Source organism: Vidua chalybeata, chromosome 3, assembly GCF_026979565.1.
Source record: "Vidua chalybeata isolate OUT-0048 chromosome 3, bVidCha1 merged haplotype, whole genome shotgun sequence".
NCBI lineage: Eukaryota > Metazoa > Chordata > Aves > Passeriformes > Viduidae > Vidua > Vidua chalybeata.
The window spans coordinates 77,137,581-77,155,760 of NC_071532.1; the positions used below are offsets into that span (position 1 = coordinate 77,137,581).

At 38.8% G+C, this 18,180-nt stretch overlaps 1 protein-coding gene across 1 annotated transcript in view; it reads left to right on the plus strand.

Annotated features, from left to right (window-relative positions):
- The window catches only part of MDN1 (midasin AAA ATPase 1), a 94,138-nt gene that overhangs the window by 34,915 nt on the left and 41,043 nt on the right, over positions 1-18,180 (plus strand). The window contains exons 30-51 of the mRNA XM_053939683.1: positions 891-1,029; positions 1,123-1,253; positions 1,740-1,884; positions 2,989-3,118; positions 3,685-3,915; positions 4,639-4,836; positions 6,268-6,476; positions 7,011-7,133; positions 8,048-8,245; positions 8,337-8,444; positions 9,011-9,199; positions 9,984-10,073; positions 10,165-10,425; positions 10,567-10,837; positions 11,182-11,341; positions 11,640-11,756; positions 12,916-13,124; positions 13,464-13,609; positions 14,083-14,285; positions 15,402-15,622; positions 16,633-16,746; positions 17,534-17,666. Coding sequence (XP_053795658.1) covers positions 891-1,029; positions 1,123-1,253; positions 1,740-1,884; positions 2,989-3,118; positions 3,685-3,915; positions 4,639-4,836; positions 6,268-6,476; positions 7,011-7,133; positions 8,048-8,245; positions 8,337-8,444; positions 9,011-9,199; positions 9,984-10,073; positions 10,165-10,425; positions 10,567-10,837; positions 11,182-11,341; positions 11,640-11,756; positions 12,916-13,124; positions 13,464-13,609; positions 14,083-14,285; positions 15,402-15,622; positions 16,633-16,746; positions 17,534-17,666 — 3,726 coding nt within the window. The remainder of the gene's footprint in view (positions 1-890; positions 1,030-1,122; positions 1,254-1,739; positions 1,885-2,988; positions 3,119-3,684; positions 3,916-4,638; positions 4,837-6,267; positions 6,477-7,010; positions 7,134-8,047; positions 8,246-8,336; positions 8,445-9,010; positions 9,200-9,983; positions 10,074-10,164; positions 10,426-10,566; positions 10,838-11,181; positions 11,342-11,639; positions 11,757-12,915; positions 13,125-13,463; positions 13,610-14,082; positions 14,286-15,401; positions 15,623-16,632; positions 16,747-17,533; positions 17,667-18,180) is intronic.

The window sequence follows — 18,180 nt, forward strand, 5'->3', positions numbered from 1 at the left end:
ACAAAATGATTGTGGGAGCTTCAGTGCTGCTTTGGGCTGGGACATTTGAGCCTGTCTCATGGCAGACTTGCAGCTGCTGTTTTTCACAGTTCCTTTCTGAGAGGAAGCAGATGCATCTCTTTTAACCTGTATCTTTGATGGGTATATCTGCATTGTGTAACTACATAGAAGTTATATAAAAGTAGTAAAATAAAAGTGAACTGACTTCTGTCCCCAGCTTACAGGGTGCCCTGTAGAATCTCACTGTGCCTCAGGAGTGGCTGCTTTTGGGGTGTTGTGACATTTTTCTCTTAGAGAGCACATTCAATTTGCATGTTTTATGAGCTTGAATACAGTCTTGCTACCATTTCTCCACCTCATATGCTGTAGTGGAGGTCATGGAAGTAGATACTTCCATGTCTGCTCTTGGGCTGGTTATAAATTTGTAGAGTAAATTTTTATGGAAGAGAAGGAAAGAAAAATGCAAGAAAAGAGAGAAGGAAAATTTACTTGAGTAGTAAATGAAAACTAGATACTCAGCAGTTTATTCCCTCAAACTTAGGCTTGGTCTAGACATGTGGCATTTCCAGTTCAGTGAAATGTTAGGCTGGTTGAGTATCTGTAAGGGCAAGCTGAAATAAATTTGACTTTGAACATGCAGAAATCCATCAATGCAGCTATTGATTTAAATTTAATTAAAGGCCTCTGGTGCAAGTCAGCAACACTTGTGCCAAAAATGGCTTCACTTTGCATACATTTCTTTCAAGGAAAGGAGCAGAAGAAAATTTGCATGCTGGGCCTTTGCCTCATAGCTCTTCAATGAAAGTGTGAATCCTGTCCAAAGTGAGCGGATTGTTTGGTTTTGCTTCTTTTTTTAATTCATCCTTTTTAATTAAATTACTTGTTTGCAGGTGTGGTAAAACCACCATTTGTCAGATCTTTGCAGCATTAGCAAATCAGAAGCTGTACTCAGTGAATTGCCACCTGCACATGGAGACATCAGACTTCCTGGGAGGGCTGCGACCAGTCAGGCAGAGGTCCAAGGAGCAGGTTTGTCTTGCACCACTAATACCTTGGGTGGTGTCACCATGGAAGAAAAAAGTAGCAGTTACAACTTCTCACATTCTTTTCCATTTTTTTTAGGAGGAATCTGATGGTTCTAGACTCTTTGAGTGGTGTGATGGACCTCTTGTTTTAGCAATGAAGGAGGAGGGTTTTTTCCTCCTTGATGAGATTTCTTTAGCTGATGATTCTGTGCTAGAGCGGCTCAACAGGTATGTCTGAAATGTAGTAGTACAAAGCATCCTCAGTGTGTCTGTTCATTATCCAGACATGGGTGGGGTAAATCTGACTTCTTTTAGGCACTTTTGTTTCCTGGCTTAGGTGAGCTGCTCTCTTGCTGAAAAGGACAATGGTACAAATAAAACTTGAAAGTAAGCTCTCTAGTTTACCATCTGCAGGAGTAATGTTTTCCACCTGCCAGTGAGTTCTTGAAATTATGTATTTTGTCAAATCCCAGGAACAAAATCAAGTTATTCCCCTCTTTCGTATGTGTGTAAAGAAAACCCCCAGAACAACTAAAATATAAATTCAACTTCATTATCTGTTTGCAGCAGTATCCCTCATTTTAGTCTTTTCTGTTACCCATTATATTGGGTAAAGGTAAGTTTATCCAGGCCAATTAATATGATTTTCATTTTTAAGTGATCTTTTGAAGTGTGGAACAAAATTTAAGCAATATTTTTTTACCTTCTCTCTAGTGTTCTTGAAGCTGAAAAGACATTGGTACTTGCTGAAAAAGGTGGCCAAGATGATGAGGAGAATGAAGTAGAGCTATTAGTTGCAGGAAAGAAATTCCGTATCCTTGCGACCATGAACCCAGGAGGGGACTTTGGGAAAAAAGAGGTAAATGCCAAAATATCTGGAAATACAGCATGCATCTTCTGGTCATACTGACCATTAAGTGGTTGATGCAAAATGCATCATGCCAATTCTGGCATCCCGTGCTTTCTAGTTGGCATCTGCTTTGTCACTCTAAAGGAGGATCGGGGTGAATCTGTTTTCTGCCACTTGGCACTGTAAATGAATATTCAGCAAAATGTCAAAGGAAGCTTCAGGCCTCTAAAAATACTCTAGTTAGGCTTGATATATAGAATATTCAAGTACAGGAACTGTGACTTGTGAAGCAAGTAAATGCAGGTCTCTGGGGTAGTGCAAAGTTGCATATCAGATTTTTCTCCTTAATGCTATTCAGAAAGTGATGGTCATCTTGTGTTTCTTAGTGAATAATGAACATCACATCCCAAAAAAGCTTTTTCATTAAATGAAAAAAAATTGTTTCTGAAGTTGAGAATTAAGTAATTTAAAACATGTTTAAAAACACCCATAAGACAACAAAACACTACAACTTTTAAGCAGTGTTGGAAGCTAGGTTTATAAAAAAGAACCAGGAGCTCTTTTACTCAAAAGAAGATGGGTACTCCATTTAAAGTGGTTTCTGAAGTAGAGACCCCCCCCCCTCCCCTTCATTGAAGCCATGTGTTTAAACAGGATTTACTTCTGGATTGCATTTGTGCTACTCATTTTTGTTTGACCAATTCAGCCAAGGAAGAGAGGAATTAGAGAAATGAGTTGTAATTGAAGGCAAATTTCCATGTGGTGGTTTGCCTCTGTAAGCAAAGGGAGATTACAGAGCTGTTGTTTGATACTTGGTGTCCTAAAATAAAGTGGAGCTTTAGTGCTTGCAAACCAGCTTAGTTTCTTCCCATATTCTTTTGAACTTTCTATATCACCCATTTCCTGCATTGATGCCACTACTAGACGACTTAAAAATCCTTCTTTCAAAGATTTTCTTACAAAGTGTCTCTGTCAAAATTAGAGGGAAAGATCTATCTTGTTCATTTTATTTATTGTTTACAAGCACAGTGACTACAAGGCTGTTGTTAACTGACCTTTAGGGAAGATGTTGTAAAGAATCTTCAATTGATCTGTCACTCTGCTTGTTTGCAGCTTTCCCCTGCGCTGCGCAACAGATTTACAGAAATATGGTGTCCACAGAGCAATGGCCGCGATGATTTGATACAGATTGTAAAACACAATCTTCATCCAGGACTGTCTCTGGGTGCAGTAAACCATGAGGGTAGGTATTTCTGTGTGTTGGTGTTCAAATATTGCTAAGAAAATAAGGAGTTTGGAGGCTGCCAACCTTTCCTCAGCCTGTTACACCACTGTCACCCTTTTTCTGCTACGTTTCTCCCTGAAGACAGTGTGATATATTCCAGACTTCCTTCTTCCTTCACTGTATATCTTATATGTCTAGCCAGAAGTAAATTCAAGGTTGTGTTTACTTCACCATCCAGGTAGTTGAACTATCCCCAGCCCTTCAGTGTCCCAGCTTGGTTTTAATATAGAGTGTTGAAAGAACTGGTACTTCATTTTCCGCCAGCAGCTTCACTATTAGTATTAGTCACTTGATGCTGTCTTGCTACCTGAATTTAAAAGGATTTGTAACAACAGCTCAGGCAGGAGCTTTCTCTTCTCTTATTCTGTTTCTAGGATATAGAGTACCCATCCACATTGCTCATGCAGTTGTACCTACTTTGAAGATGTTTTTACAACAGTGTAGTAGATGTGACCTAAAAAATGGTAACTCAAATTTATTTGATGGGGTTTTTTTGTTTGTTTTTTTAATTATTTTTTTTTTAGGGGCAGACATAGCAGAACTCATGATGGACTTTGTTGAATGGCTGACTAATCAAGAGTTTGGTCGCCAGTGTATTCTCAGTGTGCGAGACATCTTGGCCTGGGTTAATTTTATGAATGTCATGGCAGAGGATGAGTCGAGTTCTGCCAAAGGATGCAGCCACCTTAACATTTCTCCAGGGATGTCTTTTATCCATGCTGCATGTTTGGTGTATATTGATGGAATAGGATCAGGTAAGTCTTCAGTGCTCATTTGGTAGGAAAAAATATGAAACTGTGTATTTGTTTTAATATTTTTAGTCAAATGCAAACAAAATGCTTTGGGGCAGCATGGGTCTCTTCTAGGAGATGTTTTCACTTCCATTTGACAACCTTCTGTATATCATGTGCCTTTTCTGTGTTTCAGTAACAAGAGTTTGAGTAATAGAGCAAGCTAAAGTAAATTAGAGGGATTAATAATATTACAAAGGCTAGCATACAAATTAAGAAAACCTGTGTGTTTTGAGTTGATGTGGTTTTAGTGAGCTGATACAGTACTTGAGCACATACTATGCTCCCTATCCCCCAGTGCACGTGTCAGCGTCTGTCTGTGCTGGCCTGCACCATGCACATAGCTGAGAATGCATATCTGTGTGTTTGGCTGCTGGCCCAGCTGATAAACAGTAGGTAAGGGAGAGGAGGAAAAGTGGAAGGCACAAGAAATGCCAGAAGAGAAGGCTTGGGGGGCCTATGGCAAGGGATCAGATTGATTGTGACAGTAGAAGAAAGGGGGTTGGAAATACGGTGTCCTTAGTTCTGTTGCTCACAGAAAAATCTGTCCATGGTAAATAGTACTGGAAGCACTGAAAACATTGAAATAAAATATAAACCTGCATGCACATGAAGAGATGAGTTTCTTGTCATAAGATGGATGTGCCTAGTTATGTTTTGAAGCACACTTTACTTTCCTAATTACAGGTACAACTTCCTGCTCAGCTGATACGGCTTTATTAGCTCGTGAGAAATGCCTGGCATTCTTACGTGAGAAAATGAGTCAATTCTTTGAGCTGACTGATTGTCAGAAGAATGAACTAAAGATTTATGACAGAACAAAGGAAAAAGAGTTTGTATGGATGGACAACTTCATGGGAATTCACCCGTTTTTTATTCCAAGAGGCAAGAGACTGTGGGAGTGGGTGGACATTTATCCAGTGATTTATATTTTCAGTAGTTTTGTTATTCACTAAATCTAAGTAGGATACCTGAACCATCATAGAACAATTTATTGGTTCTTAAGCTTTAGAAAAATCCCTTTTCTGCCTCCAAGTGTATAGATTACAATTCAGTCACATTTATTAAGACACATCTGTTCATTCCCTTTTTTCATTACTTCTTAATTGCCTAATTTTCATAGACATTTGGTGTAACAAAGCTTTTTTTGAGTTGTGATTTTCTGTCACTTCTGCATGCTCAGAATGCCTGTTAACTTCCACTAACTAAAGCTGCAGCCCATCCTGGCCCTTGTGCAAAGCATGGAAACCAGGGGTCCTGAGTACAAAGCTGAACAGAATGGAGGTTAATGCCATGCCTTGCTCTAGGCTTTCAAATATTTGCTGCAATTTTGGCCAAATCATTAAATCTGCATTTCAGTTCCTCATGGGACAAAAAAATGCAAATGGAGCTAGCAAAACACTGCTTCTTACCCTTAAAATACCACAACAGGACTAAAAAGTGATGACTCTGAGCTTTCTAACTCAGCTGGTTAGTTTTCAGCACGTGGACCTGTGTGTTCCTAATGCTGTATTAATTGTTCATATTTGAACTTCCTGGCATTCATGGATTGTCTTAGTCATGCATAAAATTGTACAAAGTAAAGCTTTTTTGTAAATTGCTTAGTTCCCCTCTGCTGATTAGTTCACAAAAGGAATCTCTTTGGATCCCTTTCCTACTAAACAGGTATCAGTTTGTGTAGGATACATTGGTGATTAATATCTTGTATACATGAGTAATGCAGTATTACACATGTGGGGGAGAGATGTCCAAGGAGCTATACTGGCTGGAATTTGGCAGACAAACTGTGCTCTCTCTCTCTACTGTATGCCATAATAACAGTAAAGAAGAAGCAAACTTTTAATTAAGAGGATGTTCCTTCACAAAGCTGGCAGTGTATGGAACAGATTAATCTGGAGCATAACTGGACTGTATCCCTCAGTGTAAATTTTTTCAAGAGCTGCTTCTGAGTTTTAGATCCACATGACTGAAGTGCAAGAACACATTTGTGTTTGTTCAGGAATAGATCTCTAGTTTAAGTCATGAACCAGGAGGTATTGAGGTTTCATGGCAAAATAAATCCTACGTCCATATGCTTGTTTTGCAAAATTCAGTATAAATATGTGGAGATGGGCTGAGATGCAGCTATGGGTCAAACAAAGTGTATGTGCCACATCTCCAAAAACAGCACACGAGCTGGATCTCCATTGCTTGCTGTACTGAGATCAGCAATTTACAGACAGAGTAAGCTCATTCAGAGGCACACTGTCAGCACCTCCAGCATAAACATTCTTTAATTCTTTAATTGTTTTCTGGTTTATCTTTCCTTGATTTTAGGCCCTGTTCTCCAGAGGAACAACATGACAGATTATGCTTTAAATGCTGGGACTACAGCAGTGAATGCACAAAGACTGTTAAGAGCCCTACAACTTAACAAACCTATTTTGTTGGAGGGCTCACCAGGAGTGGGCAAGACCAGCCTAGTTGCTGCCCTGGCAAAAGCCTCAGGGAACTGTCTTGTTCGAATCAACCTGTCTGAGCAAACGGTAGAATAAAATATTATCTTCATTACTTGGTGTTTATGGCAGGGTAGAAGCTTTGTATAACTTTTAAAGTGCAGTTCTCCTTAACTTTGGCACTGTGTCTGAAATGTCAGTTTTTCCTTCTTGGTCTCAATGGTCTCAAAACTGAATGGGAGGGGGAAGCAGACAGCAGTAAGCTTCTGTGAGTGAATGCTAATTCCCAGATATTTCTGTTCTTTTCAGGTGAAGCCATGCATATCTTTGTCTACTGTGTTTTTCTTAGCTTCTGCAACATTACTAGAAAAAGGCATTAAGGCTTTTTAGCTTTTCTGTCCCAATTTAAATTTTTGTTGTTAAATATTGCACCTGGTCACTGGAGTCCTATAATGGAAAAGCTTTCAGCATTTTGCAATTGCTGAACATTTTTAATTAGATCTAAAGTGTAGGTGTTAAAAGGGAAGGGAGAAAATGTTAAGTAAAGTTAACAAATGCTGTCTATGAACTTCTGTTAAATTTTGTAATTCCTCAACTCCCCTGTTCTGTTCTTTACTCCCAAAGGATGTGACAGACTTGTTTGGGACAGACTTGCCTGTTGAAGGTGGGAAGGGAGGAGAATTTGCCTGGCGTGATGGACCGCTGTTAGCAGCATTAAAGGCTGGACACTGGATTGTCTTAGATGAGGTAAATTCAGGTCTGGGGACAAATAAAGTGGAATGTTTTAGAAGAGCAGATTTGGTGATTTGGCTTGTGGAATAAATAGCTTTGAGTGCTGACGACCTCCCTTCATGGAGGCAGTGATGTCTAGACTTCCTTGAGACAAGAGAACAAGGATTGAATCCCAGCTTAAATTATTGCAGAAAACCAAGGATAGGTTTGATTTTACATTTGAAAGTTTTTAGGGAAGAATGTCAACAGAAGTTTTGGTACAAGTGTTCTTTATGGATATAGTTTCACTGAAATAGAAGGTGTCCTTCTGGGGACTAATATACTGTGTTGGTTACTGATTTAATTGAGATGGGGAAGAGTTCCATCTTGCCAGTATAAGCTTTCCTGCCACTGCAGGTTTTTTCATGTACCATGTAGCAAGTGCTTTCAAGCATGTGTGTGCACAGATCTGCCTTCTTGGCAATATGTATTCTAATTACTGCAGAGTGCAAAATCTTCAGTTCTTTAGCCTCCTGTATGCCTCCTTTCCCCACCCCCCCCCACTATTGAGAAGAATGCCACTTCAAACAACCACTGAAATTAAATAGCTGAGACTGCCTTAATTTAAACAAACAAACAAACAGAATGTTCTGAGTGCCACAAATGTATGAACATAAATTCAGGAAAAAAGTCTTGAAAATGCAGGTTTTAAAATGGAGAATTGTTATGTTATCACAGTGAAAAAACATAGTACAAATAACAAGTGAACATAAGGAAGTGTTAGTTGCTCCAGTATAATACCAGTCTAGCTGGTGGTAATAACTTGTGTTAATTCTAGAACAGCAATGAAATGGAATTTTACCTTCTATAAATCTCAGACTATTAGACTAGAGCATATGCAAAAATGTTTTGTGGAGCATTAATACTGTATCTTTATTTCTTTCCTCCAGTTGAATCTGGCTTCTCAGTCTGTGTTAGAGGGGCTTAATGCGTGCTTTGACCACAGAGCTGAGATTTATGTTCCAGAATTGGGAATGAATTTTCATGTACAGCACAAGACGACTAAGATTTTTGGATGCCAGAATCCGTACAGACAAGGAGGTGGAAGAAAGGGTCTCCCCAAGTCCTTTCTTAATAGATTTACACAGGCAAGCTTACTTGTTTGATTTCAACTACATCATGATCCTGTCTTATAGGTTTCTGCCTTTATAAACACTCTGAATTCTCTTGATTTTGTAGGTGTATGTTGATCCACTGTCAGCAGAAGATATGAAGTTTATTGGGAATACATTGTTTCCTGCTATTGATAAAACTATTATTGCTAAAATGGTTGCTTTCAATAACAAGGTAAACATATTTTAATTTCTTTTCTGTAGAAGTAGGCAGAATGCAGTAAGATTAGAAAAAAATTAAGTATAATGTTTTATTTCCAAGCATTTTTATAGAGAAGTGCAGGGGTAAAAAAAAGAGGGATGGAAATATATACAGAGGAAAGAAAAGAACACCGCTAAACCTGAATTCTTGTACCATGACAATCAGATGCTTTGTTGATATTTGACAAGGCACTGTTTTTCATAGAAGATAGAACATATATACACAGGAGAAAGTAGTATTCTGTGACCTTAGGTAAAATCTCTTGTGTCAACATCTTACTACATATTCATTCATTAGAGTGCAAGAGTGAACTGCAAAATTGAGCTGAGTGTTAAGAGAAACAGTAGAGACAAACTAAATCAAGCTTCAGTTCCTAACATATCTTCAGCAAAGTAAATTCAACCGCCTCTTTCAGTTGTCTTTGTCTTCTAAGCAGTGCCAAAGGCAGAAATTCAATCAACATTTAAAAAAAATATTTGAAGACCAGCTTGTGGATAGAATAAAAAAAAATTTTTTAATTACTATTTTTCTTTTTCCAGATTGAAAAAGAAGTAATGGCTGAAAAAAAGTGGGGACAGAAAGGAGGACCCTGGGAGTTCAACTTACGTGATCTTTTCCGCTGGTGCCAGCTTATGCTTGTTGACCAGTCACCAGGATGTTATGATCCAGGCCAGCATGTGTTTTTGGTATATGGAGAAAGAATGAGAACCAGAGAAGACAAAGAAAAGGTGAGCCATTGTTCTTCTTCCTTTCTCTTCAGATGGCCAGGATATATTTATAGAAATCCAAGTATAGATCTCCACTTTGAAGATTCCTTGCAATTCATTCATAGACACTTACCTCTTAAAAATGAAAAATAGGTTTGTTTGGAGTTTTGGGACTTGCTGTAGATACCTGCTCCCCTTGCTATTTGAAATATCAATTTAATTAATATAAAAGCAGACAGCTGATGTAAATGAAGGCAAGTAGAATAACAAAGACTTAAATTAAAACACATAATAGTCTTGCGTGAATTTGCATTAAGTAATGTTTGCTACCTACTTATCCCTCTCTTGCTTAGAAATCCTGTGCTTTTGTTTAATTTCACACCATTTAAATGGTATTAAACTGGAAAGTCAGATTGTAAAACTGAAGTTACTGGCTGTATGTGACTGGCTATTTCCTCATGAGTTTACTGTCCCCTTCTTGTGACATTGTTATATTTTTCTGTGTTACTAAAGAAAGAACTTATTTATGAAGTAAATTCTATCCCACTATTTTGTTAAAGAGAAACATTGCTTACAGTATTTCATGTCTCAGGAAACCATGATAAATGAAAGGGTTGCTGTGGGCAGCTCACACTCACACTGTTTGCTGCACTTCGACTTAAATGAGCTTGTGATTTACAGTGTTAGTTACTGTTGTACAGCTGTGGAGCTGAGAGGAGAAGTTACTTCAGCTGTAAGCCTTTAGAAGTGAATCTTTGGATAACTTGAACTGATAAGTCTCTCTTTGCTGTTTTAACTGTTCCAGGTTATTTCTGTATACAGAGACGTTTTTGGCCAGGAGGCCGATGTGTATACAGGAACCAGGGAGTTTCACATCAATCCATATAACGTTCAGGTAAGCTGTTGACAAGGGATTTTGTGACGAGATAGGGAGGGAAGCACCTTGCACAGCTAAACTCCATTTGCCTGTCTGTCATCCCTTTCAGATCGGTTATTCAGTTCTTTCTCGTGGCAGCTATATTCCTCATTCTGGCAGAACTCTCTCACTTCTGCACCATTCACTGCAGTCCCTGGAGTCTATAATGAAGTGTGTGCACATGAGCTGGATGGTGATCCTGGTGGGCCCAGCAGCTGTTGGCAAAACCAGTCTGGTGGAGCTGTTGGCCCATCTCACCGGCCATCGGCTGAAGATCATGGCGATGAACAGCGCAATGGATACAACTGAACTCCTGGGTGGATTTGAGCAGGTAAATACTGTTTTAGTAATATGGCAGAATTTCTCCTTCCTACCTAATAGTGGCCAGTCTGCTGTGAGTTCAGTGTTTGTAAATGGAGCCTTGGCACCACGGTGTTGTGCATGAGCTAACTCCCTAATGGCCGGTTTGCAGGTTGATATCAACAGGCCGTGGCAGCGCCTCTTGGAAAAGGTGGAGAGTGCTGTGAGCACACTCGTAAGGGATAGTCTGCTCCTGGCAGAACTTTTTGCAGATGATGCTGAACTCGTGCTGCGTGCTTGGAGCAATTTCATCCTGAATTACAAACCCAAATCCCTGGGGGAAGGAGGTGGAGGTGTTACAGCTGAATTAGTGAGCAAACTGGAGGGAATACTTGTACTTACCCAGCGACTAAACAACAAAATAAATTCTTACACAAAGGCAGGTATGTATGTTGGTTTTCCTTCTTTTTTTTTTTTTTCTTTTTAATCACTGTTTAAAATAAGGCATCAATACTCACCAAATTTCATCTAATGGGGGAGAAGTGATGCAGAAAAGTACCTGTTTAGGGAGTAAAGTGTCAATCTGTTTTATATTTCTTTGTGCTTGCAAACCTTTTCTGTTCACGTGGATTTTGCTTATGGGAGGTTACTGAAGAGCTGCTGTTATGTTCCCCTAAAAAGTAGGAAGCATATATGTCTAGTAACAAAATAACTACTATTTTTCTTGAATGGTGCTGGAAGCTACTGCATTAATGTAAGTCTCAGTGTAAGATGTATTTCCTTTCAGAGTTTGCTCACCTGGTAGAAGAGTTCCGGCGTTTCAAGCTGCAGCACGCCCAGGCTGCCGACTGCAACAGCCATGGCACTTTTGAGTGGGTAGATGGGATGTTGGTTCAGGCCCTGCAATCTGGAGACTGGCTCCTAATGGACAATGTTAATTTCTGCAAGTAAGAGATTGTAGTGGCCTTGTTTCAGTGAACCCTTTGACTTCCCTGACTGACTTTGCCTCTTACTGAGTGGTTCACAACTGAATATTTTGCATTTGATAATACACAGGAGCAGTAAGTTAGATTTTCTGGAAAAAAATTCCTTCTCAGACAGCTTCACACTTGACAGTTTTCCTGTTACCTTATAGAGTAATTAGCTGTTTGGGTTTTGCTTAAGGGTGGTACTGTTTTGATTTCAGATCAGCAAGGGATCAATTTGGTACCTTTTTATGACAATATGAATTTGTTTTGAATGTAGCCCTTCTGTGCTGGACCGCTTGAATGCTTTGCTAGAGCCAGGAGGTGTTCTGACCATGAGTGAGAGAGGTGTCATAGATGGCACAATTCCTACAATAGCTCCTCATCCAAACTTCAGGTACTTATTTCTGCTTTTTGGTTCTCCTTTTTTTTTTTTTTTTTTTTTTGCCCCTTTATCAAATAGCAAGTTTAGCATAAAAATGTCATCAGTGAGCTAGTCTTCTGATATTTTGAATGCTGTTCAGTTTGCCATGTAGTGTAGTGACACACTCTAGCAGGGAAGAAAACTACACTGTGGTGAGCATATAAAAGAAAGCTTAAGAGGCTTTGCTTTATATCCCTGTTGCAACACAAACTATTACACAGGAAAATTTATAGCAGTGTGCCTATGCCTTCATTTTGCATTTCTAATTTAGGACTTCAGCACTTCACTGTTTCACTGTGATGAAATTGAGGATACATGCATTGAGGATGGTGAAGCCTTGAGATATGCTGGTTATGAAAGCTGGTATATGGGCATAATAACTTTCTTCCCAACTTTTTCCATCCCATATATAAATTTGAGTTTCCTGCAGTGACAGGACTTTAAAAAGCCCCAGCAAACCACCCAAATAGACAGTCTTCTCTCAGACCTGAAGTAGTCTGGGGAAGATGGGAGGAGAATGGAACAGGATTCTGTATCATTCCTACCTGTTACAAACTCATAATGAGGATATTTGGACTGATCTGGTTCCTCTGAATTGGAAACATTCTTGATTTTTCAGAAACCTGTTTCCACTACATTGTATCTCAGAAGTCCTTTTTCCTCCTTGCTTTTAAGAGGTGTCTATTTATAGCATTAACTACTTGAATGTTGGATACTTCGGTTTTTAAATAGCACAGATTTATTTGAAGCTCTTGCTAAGACTTCTAAAAATCTTTATAGCTCAGAGGCATAGTCTAAATTTTATCATTGCCCACTTTGTAAGTGGGCAAATGATAAAACAGACATAACTCAGATAATGAGGAGTTAGAAGCCATGTGGAATATCTGTGTCTAATTGCAAAGTATAACTATTCATACAGATTTCTCATTTAAATTCAGTAGCTGTCTCTGGATTTTTATAGATATTGTGTCCCCATTTTTAAGAAGATGAATTTACTTAATGGAGAAGCAGATTTGGTAGTTCCAGAGTGATAGTTTAAGGACCTAAGTTACATCTTAAGAATTTAAGGAAGTTGAAATGGATGATTGTAGGCCCCTTACAACCTGAATTATTCATTTCTGATATCCAACAGGCTCTTTCTTTCTATGGATCCAGTTCATGGGGAAATATCCAGAGCCATGCGGAATCGTGGGATTGAAATTTACATTCCTGGGGAGAATGATGGAAATATATTGGACAGTCTGGATTTGAAGTTACTCCTGCATGGTTTGGGTTTAGTTGGAGATAGTGTCTATGATGCACTTCTGGCTGTGCATTCAGAAACCAAGGCAGCAATAGCAGGTAAAAAAAAATCTGTTCACTATTATTTAGCAACATGGGCTCATTACAGTGCTTTGTAAGGAGACATCAGATACTTGCACATTGTCCCTTGCTATCAGGAAGCCAGTGTATTCAAAGTGAAAATCAGCAAAATAGAGGGTTTGCAAAAGTTGTATTTTGCAGCTGAGTTTGTCATCACAGCTGTTTGGTGTCTTATTCAGCTGGTCATCTGTTATTTACAGTCTTGTCAGATTTTCTTATTAACCTTGGGAAGTTGTGGTGTTAAAGTGGTGTTTTTCAGATTAAAGGGCTGACAGTTTCTAAATATTCGTATCGCTCTAATTGCTGTGTATCTTTCAGGTTCTGTGTCATCTTTGTCACCTTTGCTTCAGGCTGCTGTATTAATTGTGCAACAAATACAAAGAGGCTTTGGATTAGCAAAGTCTTTTTACAGAGCTTGTTGGGAAGTTTATGGCCGCTCACAACAACTGCAGATTAACCAAAAGGTAAAAATCCTACATTTGGAAGCTTTTCTTAGATCATCTAGATAAGTGAAAAATGTAACTTCATGAGGCTAGTGTTTCTTAAGTGCCTGAGACAGAGACTGATGAAGATGGTGCTCTTGGAGAGATGAAGCAAACAATATCCTGTTTAGACTCTGAGGCTTGTAGTTTGTAACAGCTTCAGCTGAGATTTTGGGATATTCATACTGGTGCATCTGTAGCCTGTAACACTGTGCACACTGTCATCTGTAGACACATTCACTTCCTGTTTGAAACTACACAGTGTGTTATTTCCCTTCTGGTAGGAATGTTTTGGTACTTCTATTGTGTATGTTATATGGTGTTTGTAGAAGATTTGGTCTATAATAATTTCATAATAAATACAGGTAATTAAAGAGTTTTCTGAGCTATGGTGCTTGAATACAGGTTATATGTTTGAATGTAACTCTAAACTGCTTTTTGGTTGTTTGTTGTAGCTTGTGTTAGAATTGGTTACGAGGCATGCTTCCTCTCTGGCTTCCCCTGACACCTGGGGTGAGTCCTTGCTAGCAGTGGGACTGTGGCCAGACTCCCTGCCTTCGGGTCTGTTTGCAGCTGAAGACTCACTCCTTTCCACAGTCCGGAGTGATGGACAGGTCCTGATGTATTGTCTGCATAGGCTAAACCTCAGAAATTGCAGGTAGGCAGGAAACTTTTTTTTTTTGGTCTAGTAAATGAGAAACAATATATGTGAACTATTCATGACATGTCATTGCTTATTGCAAAATCCTGTCTTCATCAAATTGTGCAGGTAGAGATTGAGATTGTCATACTCTGTGTTCCTGTTACCTTTCCATACAACCAATGAAAGTTCAATTATTTACTGCTTTATTCTTAAGTCTTCCAAATACATTCAAAATACTTAACTTCTTAATCTTCAATAAGTGCATTTGACTCATTTTGAGAGTTGTTTAGCTGAAAATGTGAATGCAAACACTGTGTTTAGTAGGTAATAAGAGCCCCAAAATTTCTTCCTTCTGTTTCCTTCTAAGCTTTAATAAACCTGAGCATTGAACTAGTTTAAAGTATACCAATGATTCTCTGGATTTCCAGTTTGCATGTAATCAATTATTCATCAGTAATTTTAGGTCCAGTAGCTTCAGGTAAAAACACAACTTTCCTTCTTCAGACAGAGCTGTCTGAAAGAAGCAGAGGCCCCTGTGCAGGGGGCATATGAAAGAATTTTCTAATGATTTCTTGTGCAATATAGCTGTTAATTTTCACAACACTGGTGCAGAAACTTTGTTTCTGCCTTCTTTGCTTAATAACCTACTCTGGACTATAGGTATACAGATAGGTCCTGTAGGTTGCTTCCAGTGAAACCACAAGCTGTGGAAGTTTGTACTAAAATAAAAAGTTGAAATTGTAAACTCTTAGCAATATGCTGTGTTGTTTGCTATTTTTGTTTGGTTTTGTTGTTTATTTTTTATTCAATGACACTTCTTTTCCTATCTTTGTCTTTTTTAGTTTAACTTTGCATATCATTCTGGTGCACAAATCAATTAGAATTTCTCAGTGAAATTCTGTGCATATTCTCTTGGGATAGTGCATGGATTTCTGGCAACAGTGAGCTCCTAATAGTAGACACTGCCAACTGATTTGAAGTTGGAAACTGGTTTTAAAACAAATAATGAAGGAAAGATCATTGCATTGCTGCACTGATGCCTGAAGATGGTTGCATAGCTTGACTTGAAAAATATTTTTTTTCCTGGACCTGGCAGTTTGAGCCCTTGATTGCTGTACTTCTTTGTTTCAGGACATTACCAGTGACTCTGCAAGATCTTAAGAAAGTTATGCAGTCCACTAATCCTGAGAGTCTCAAGTTCAGTGCTGTTGAGATAGATGCAAACTGGCTGGACGAAATGGAAGTTCTCCAGGCTTCAGTGAAATTGTTCATAGAAAAGGCAACCAATCAAGACTGGAAATTAAGGGTTAAATGGCTTAACTCCTTAGCCAAAAATCTGCCACAGGTGCTTGGTATGTAATCATTTAACTTTGTTTTGTCTAAGGGCTGAATTGTTATGTTTTTGCAAATCCTAAGTCTTCTATGAAAACATCCAGACCATTCCAAATCATGAGTTATGAAGACTCTCAACTATCCACACTAATTCAGGGGCATGGAGGCTCCAGGGAGGGACAGAAACAGGTTGTGCATGTTAGGGAAATAAGGAGATTTGGGCTAAACATTATGCTTTATTATTCAACCATGTATGTAACTACTGCTACTTCTGAATTAGTTATTTTTGGATCAGTTTTTCATCTATATAAGCAAATATGCCTTTTCACTATTTTTTAAGTGATGGTGAAAGCAGTGAAATGCCTTCTGTGTATCTGGTGTTAAAATACAAATGCTTAGAAAGCCAAGAAACTGCAGAACTGAGATTTTCTGAACACTCAGGATAATAGCTGAGATGACCTATTCACTTAATTACAGAATTAGTTGCATTAAACTCATGGAGCATTTAGGCAGCCATTAGTCCAAATAATTCACACATTTAGCTTTCTTCTATGGCCTGAAGTCTGACTATGCTGTCCCTATATTAATTGCTTCCTCTTTATTTTACTGTTTTTTCAGGCAGATAGGTCTGTGAAGTAGAAAATATGTAAAAAATTACTTTAATGAAAAGTGTGCTCTTTTTTTTTTCTTATTGTAAAGAAAATACCTCCCCCAAAAAAGAAAAAAAATAGATGTATTGAGAGGAAGATTTGAAGGTATAGATTCATGGATTTTTACAAACCATATTTTAATAGCATACATGTTGTATCACCAGCTCAACTAGAACTCCTTATAGGATTTATGTCTTCAGCTGTGACATTCTGGTGCTTTTAAGACCTTTTGGAGCTAATACAAAATATGACCAACCAGCATATCCAAAGTGCATGCACAGATTTGATTCAGTCTGCTTGTGCTGGCTCAGTTGAAGCTATTTTTCTTGATTTGTACTAAACACTCTTTTATGCCCATGTTCTCCCCTCCTCTCCTGCAGATTCAGTGCGGATTCAGCTGGAAGCAGGTGCTGTAGCCCTTGGATGTTTTTATGCCAGTCCTCTCTCATCTGGAGTCAGCAACATGATCAAGTTGCTACAGCCAACTATGACAGGTACCCCTGAAAAAGATGGATGTAAGACATTGCTTCCTTTATTTGTTCTCTGAACACACTGCAACCCTTCTTAGGAAATGTATGTAGCAAAACAAAGGCTAAATTGTAAATGTATGTTGCCTTTGTCATAAAATAAAGTACAACAAACAAAACAAAAGAGGTGACAAAAAATACAAACATTCTTGCTGTCTAGAACAGCAAATATGGCAATTAAATGCATTCATACTATTCAAGTTAGAGATGAGTGCTCTGCCCATGAGTCCTGGCTGTGTATCTGTGACTCAGATGTATTCCTACAGCTCAGAGTGATGTTCTGAAGAGTGATTCAAATATTCACTGCCTTTCTGACTTGATGGTTTAGGCACCCTAGTCTTTCTCTCCTCAGGATTTGTGTTAGCCCATCTGAAACCCATGGCTTGGCCTGTAATTTTCCTTTGGTGTTTTGTGGGGAGCTCAGACCTGTGGCTTCTTTTCCAAGCTTGTTAGGTGTATGAAAGCTGCATGCAGTGACACTGGGACATTTATGGATGATCCTGGGTGTCTTGCCTGGACTGTGAGCCAGACTTGAGTTTCTAAGCTCTAACCCCTGTTTAATTGTCACTGTTCCATTTTACAGAACCTGCAGTCAGCTTTCATGCTTTTCTGTTTGGATATCTGGAGTGGGAGAGTTTGACTGCCTTCCTCCTAGACTGCTTCTTTCTTTCCCTAATGTTCTGGCTTAGGCAGGGGGACCAAGAAAAGAACTGAGTGATGTTTCACTGCTGTCCTGTCTTGTCTGCCTTTCCAGATGAACATGTGATGCCTCTGGACCCAAGATGGAATATGCAGTTTTTGGAGATCATTAGAAATTCGATGAACTTTGATACAGAAATGGAACACACAGACCAGCTTCTTATGCTTTTGAAGTCTGCAGCAAATCGGTGGGTTACAAAAAAACCCTTGTAAAGAGTGCCCAGTGCCTGTAACCAGTGCTGAGTAAACACTTGAGATGTCTGCCAAGTGTGATCTTAGGTTTTGATACGTGTGGTGTAAAATATCAAGCACAGGTTTTTATACTGGTATTTAAATTCTTTGCTTCTGTTTTCTGTAGATGCATGCTAAACACAATCACTTAATATAGGACCAGAGCTCCCAGCATTCCATACAGGCTGCAGTACTTCAAGGACAAATCAGAACTGTGGGATAAAGCAATAAAGAGGCAGAAGCAGCAGTGTGAGATCACTGACAAAACTTAAATAGTTGTTCTGTTTTTGGATTTTGACTGTTTTTCCTAATGAGATTAAAAAGGACACAGATTTTGAAGTTAAAGTGTAAGAAAGCAACTGCTTACATATCCTACAGGCTGTGATGTTGCATCTGTTTAGTAGCTCACTGGTTTTTCCTTCCTGGTGAAGTCAGGAATCTGCTCCTTGTGAGCTTGCTTCTACAGAAACC